Raw genomic sequence first — 6,000 nt, 5'->3', positions numbered from 1 at the left:
ATATATATATATATATATATATATATATATATATATATATATATATATATATATATATATATATATATATATATAAAAGTTGAATTTAAATATACAAAGATGAAGTATGAAAATATGCAGGCATAAGAAGCAATCCTTTTACAGAATAATCCTTTCTTACTGCCTTATGGATTTTAGAGCTATCTGTATAATGAATATTGTAATAGTGTAATTGTTAATGTACAGATAGACCTCAACTTAGGACCACAGTTGATCCAAAAATTTCCATTGCTAACCAAGGTAGTTGTTAAGTGAGGTTTTGCCCCTTTTTACGACCTTTCTTGCCACAGTTGTTAAGGGAATCACTGCAGTCGTTAAGTGACTCATGCAGTCATTAAAGCAAATCTGGCTTCCCCATTGACTTTGCTTGTCAGAAGGTCGCAAAAGGGGATCACGTGACCTTGGGACGCAACAACGGTCATAAATATGAACCAGTTGCCAAGCATCTGAATTTTGATTCAAATGGCCATGGGGGCACTGCAATGATTGTAAGTGTGAAAAATGGCCACTTGCTGTAACTTTGAATGGTCACTAAATGAATGGCTGTATGTCCAGGACTAGCTGTACTCGCTTTATAGAGAGCGAGCTGTGGTTTGAATGAGGCCAGAAAGTTTTTTAATTAATATTTTTTCTTCCTTGAATTTGTTAGATTTCTCCATGAAATTTATTATTGTTACTATGAAGTCTGTCCGTGCATTGTTTTATTGTTTTTCTAATCATTCATAATTGAGTATTATCAATTAGCACTCCCATTAACCATAGCTCTGAAGATATTATAAGTCACAATAAGTAGTGACTCAGTTGAAGGGGCATTCCTGCCTCTGCCAAAATAGCCGGTGATCTTTTGCATTTAGCTTTCAACTCGAGTAGACAGTTGGAAATAGTCAGGAGCACTCAATGTAATATGGAAAAATATTCTTAGAAAGTAGAAAGTGGAGAAGAAATTGCCCCCATTTAGGACTAGTGCAGGGGTAGGCAACCTTGGCTCTTTTATGACTCATGGGCTTCAACTCCCAGAATTCCTGAGCCAGCCATGCTGGCTCAGGAATTCTGGGAGTTGAAGCCCATGAGTCATAAAAGAGCCAAGGTTGCCTACCCCTGGCCTAGTGGATAAGTCTAAAGACAATGGTGGCTATTTAAGCTACTATTTGCCTATGTTCTGTCCATATCTTTTATATTAACAATAATACAAAACATCACCAAGAATTGAGTACCTCTCTTCAAAAAAATGAAACCAGACTTAAGTGAATACTGCCTCCCTAAATTTCCATAAAAATGAGGCAAGTAGAAATATTGTGACATAAATGACACTCTGTATTTCTAATGCATTCTTATCAGGATTCACTTACCTTACAATGGACCTGGATTTGAAATAGAGCATTTTCTCAACTATATTAAAGTGGATAGTAAGATGGGCTTAACCCTAATGTGGAATAAAGACGACAGTGTAATGGTAAGTATATGATGACATAAAGAACTGATAAATGTGAGCTGTAACAAAATGCGGATGGATGGAATGGTCTTGTTTCAGATGCCAACTTCTTTCAAGATACTCTGTTCCATTCTCAGTTTTTTGTTTTTGCGAGGTCGTGTGAAGGACTTAAGACACTAAAGACTAGTAAGAGTTAAAATCTCGAGTGAAGGTTGTATTTCTCTGTTAACTTCAATTCGATAGAAACACGAACTAAGTCTCCAGGACTATTGTCGTGATCAACGAATAACCCCGTTCCGAAACGAATACCTGTGTATTTATTCCGGTGTGTACTGAACGTTGGTGTATGTTCCCAGATCATCCCTCTCAATACAGATATAATCATTAAAATTCAAAAGTCAGGTTTACTTGCAAGGGGACCATCTCAGAAGTGGCAGTTACATACTGAAATGTTCTCCCTCAGTGCTTGAGGGAGCCTCATTTCATCATCCAAAATGGGTAATAATGAAAAGAGATGGCTAAGCTGGAATCATAACTCTACATCTAAGTTCAAGTTTAATATATCAAGCAAAGAGATGGGTCAAATTAAGCATTAATCAATTGGCCAACCAGGGTAATATAACAATTAAATAGGGGACTTTACTGAAATTGGGGAGTCCCAGGTTTAATCTCCACTGAAACATGGCTGGGTAATAATTCTCTCTCTGATCAATCTATCTTATAAATTGTTGTTATGAGATAAGCCTAAGGAATGATCCTCTGTATAACAGCTTGAGTTCTCAGAGAAAAAGTAGGATATAATAAATGCAATAAAATAAGACAATGAGTAGAAATGCAAATACCAAAGTAATATTTGTTCCTCCTTTAAACTTCTCAGACTAGCTATAAAGACAAGGAATGTTCTTTTTAACATTAACGTCCTTAAATATCTTATTTAAAAACCCTTTGTTACAGAAGTAAGCTACCAAGTATGTTTCCATACTTGACATTTGATTTTGGTTTTTAAAGATGAAAGCATATTTGGATTATATACAGTTAGTTGCCAAGCATCGAAATTTTGATTATGTGACTATGGGGATACTACAACGGTCATAAGTATGTAAAATGGTCATAATCACTTTTTTCAGTGCCATTGTAATTTTGAAAGGTCACTAAATGCACTGTTGTAAGTCGAGGACTACCTGTACATGTTATCAACTTTCTCATATGTAATTTCAGCTGGAACTTGATAGAAAATATGCCAATCACACCTGTGGACTTTGTGGAGATTTTAACGGCATTCCAAAGTACAAAGAATTTTATTTCGAGAGTAAGTATTAAAAAAGGGGCTTAATGAATTTAATTATTACAGTGTAATAATTAAATTACACTGTAATTTAATGAGTGCTACAGAAACATACTGTAATTTTTCATAATCCTGACTTTTCAATATGTTGGAATAGCAGAAAAAACTGGTTTTTTTTCTGAATATTTTGATTTTTGTATTAACTACCAGGTAATTTTGCATCATACCTGTCATTCTTCAGTTTTAACATCTTTAGATGTTGGATGAATATTAGGTTCTATATTCACCAAAACAAAGTTCTCAAACTTTAAGTGTTCTCAAGCTTAGTACTTTAGTCTCTTTGTTCTCTAACTTAAGAATATTGAATCATTTGTGATTTTAAAATGAATGTGTAGATATTTTATTATATTAAGTTTGTAAGAAAAGAATGTATGACATTTGAAACTAAAAAAATGTTTTTTCCTCTTTAACACAATATCAGGGTCATAAATTGTACTGAAAAGTTAAAAAACAACAATAATAAAAACTTTCCTGTAGAATCCAGTGGCAAAATACTTTCATAGTGTTGTCAAGAATAGGGGTCCCCAACCTATGGGTCGCAGCCCGGTCCTGGGCCACGGGCTCTTGGTCAGCGGGCCGCAGAAACGGCTGGCTGGTGCACACATGCATGGGCGCACATTTCCCCCACTTGCACTAGCATCAGCGGCCCCATTTGCACATGTGTGCAGGCATGCGTGAATGGGGCTGCTAGTGCTGCGCCACTGCACATGGCCCCATTTGCGTGCGCATGCAAGCACCAATTTGAAAACTGTTCTCCTTCCCTCCGGACTGCGAGCCTGGAAAGGTTGGAGATCTCTGGTCAAGAATATCTGTATGGCATCTATATAATTGCCAGGAATTAACCTTAACTCAAGAGTGTCTTTTCATTTTTCCCATCTCCTTATTAAATCACCTCATATTTTATGCAGAGACAGATTCTGAGATGTCTACATCAATATAATTTCATATGAAAAACATATATTCTCTCTCATGTATGAAAGTTGAGGTGCTACAAACAGGAAAGAGCTTTTTAATGTATTGGGGATTGGATTTAGATTAATTGGGCTACTCTGCTTTTCTGGAAACCACACAGACTTTTAGATCTCTGTCAGTTTTCATAGCTAATTTGACATGGCTTTCCTGAAAGGGAATCTTAGCCAGAGGTACCATTAGCATGCAAATCTCTATTATGACTTTATTTTTCAAAGATACCCCCATAACAGACTTCCAGTTTGGGAATCAATGGAAGCTGAATGATCCAACAGAAGATTGTGAGGATCCCATACCTCCTTCTCAGAAGAACTGCATTGATGAATATGTGAGAATTTTCTTTCTTGTCTGATTTGCATAAGGATTCTATAATCTTGAGTTTAAAATGTATTAGTTGCCATTTCACTGAAAATAATTGATTCTCGCTCAATCCACTCCACAGCTATATTATAATATTTTGTGTGATGGAAGGTAGTGAGGAAGTGAAATTTCAGGAAGGAGGGGATGAATTCCAGAAGAATAGGAAGCAAACTCAGTCCAGATGTTATGTATGAGAAGAGAGTGAAGACAGCCCCACCTTAATACTTCACAGACTATATTGTAGATGCAGATAGCAGAGTGCTCAGTCTGGCAAGATTTTTCCTATGTGTGAAACAATAAAGAACTCAGCTTGGAAGAATTACCACGTATCAATCTTGGTTTGGGGTCTGACATCTTAGGTTGGAATCTAACTTTGGAGAAAGGGCTTATGTTACTGTGTAAAATATAGTGATCTAATCTATGATATAAGCATGAAAAATGAGGGGCTTTTTTTTAAAGGGAAGGGCCCCATTTTAGAAGGAAATCGTTTCATAACATCTTTTGCCTTTTGTTTTTCCACCTAGGATATTTGTCGGGAAACACTGACTGGTTCTGCATTTTCTGAATGTAATGATATTGTGGGGGTGAAAAGCTACATTGATGCTTGTGTACATGACCTGTGTCTCTGTGATGAAGTTGAAAAATCCTCCTGTCTCTGTGACACTTTCTCTGAATATTCTCGACAATGTGCTCATGCCGGTGGCCGACCTCAACAGTGGAGAAGCGCAGAACTATGCCGTAAGTGTAAATTTCTGCCAAACAGTGACAAAAGTGATTTGAGTGTAATCTCTCCCCCTAGACTTCATTAGGATTTTTTATTCAGATTCACTTTTTAGTTGAAAATATGGAAATTAAAATGTGCTGCCAAAACAAGAAACTGTAAAATTAGAAGGTTGAAAAAATATGAGTGCAATAGAAAACAATAAATAAACATTACATTATAAATAAAATATTACATTTCACAGATCTCTGTACTGGTTATAGATTTATGAACAGCTTGAAGGATCAGAGATCAGACAGCTTGAAGGCAAGTCTTACCTTCTCAGACAATAGACAGCTCAAAGGAATTGGGAAAGTCACAAAGACTACAAACTTAATCATTCTTCAAATACTAAAACAAATTAGCACTATTCTTTAAGCAATGACACGAAGAAAGCAACTGGATGAACAACTGGATATGTGCTTGTGTGTGGCAAGCTCTGTTTTTCTGCTCACATATTCAGCTAAGATGAGAAACAGCTGAACTGGGTTATAAATCACTGAGGAATCATGTTCTTGATTATATTGTTTCTGCTTTCAAGAAGTTTGAGCAATGAAGCATCAAAGGAAAAGGAGAGAAAATCTCAGAACAGATATCTTTTCTCTGTGTGTGTGTGTGTGTGTGTGTCCATCAAAAAATAATAATGATGTATATAAATTATAAAATATTTGGCTAGATGGCAAGCATTCATAGACTAGAAATAAAGAACATGAAAACAAGAAACAGGATGTGCTGTGTAGCCACTTTAATTTAAAAATGATTTCTGGAAAGATAATGGATTTCATTCAAAGCAATTAATTATAAATGGCAGTTGCTACTTGGGATTGCATCCTGTATTAGTGCAAGGTATACTTGAGGGACACCTCTGGAGATTATCCAAATGCTGATAGTTTAAAATGTAGTGGCCCACTTGTTACCTGGCACATGTCCCCAGGAAGCATTATACCTGTGCTGTGACCCCTGCATTGGCTTCAAGTAGGCTTCCAAGTGCAAATTAAAATGCTAATTTTGCTGTATTAAGACTTATATTCTTGGCACCTAGATATTCTTAGTACTGCATTCTTCAACCTGGATTGATTGTACCAAGAGAAACTA

General features: G+C 36.0%; 1 protein-coding gene across 2 annotated transcripts in view; it reads left to right on the top strand.

Annotated features, from left to right (window-relative positions):
- The window catches only part of LOC107286058 (mucin-2), a 61,029-nt gene that overhangs the window by 5,650 nt on the left and 49,379 nt on the right, over nt 1-6,000 (top strand). For both annotated transcript variants that reach the window (XM_015814353.1, XM_015814352.1), the window contains exons 4-7: nt 1,378-1,492; nt 2,690-2,780; nt 4,004-4,113; nt 4,670-4,883. In XM_015814353.1, the coding sequence (XP_015669839.1) occupies nt 1,378-1,492; nt 2,690-2,780; nt 4,004-4,113; nt 4,670-4,883 (530 nt within the window). The remainder of the gene's footprint in view (nt 1-1,377; nt 1,493-2,689; nt 2,781-4,003; nt 4,114-4,669; nt 4,884-6,000) is intronic.

This window comes from Protobothrops mucrosquamatus, unplaced genomic scaffold (assembly GCF_001527695.2).
Source record: "Protobothrops mucrosquamatus isolate PMUCROS unplaced genomic scaffold, P.Mucros_1.0 scaffold242, whole genome shotgun sequence".
NCBI lineage: Eukaryota > Metazoa > Chordata > Lepidosauria > Squamata > Viperidae > Protobothrops > Protobothrops mucrosquamatus.
The sequence above is the reverse complement of the archived record's forward strand: the minus strand, read 5'-3'. Positions and strand labels throughout refer to the sequence as shown.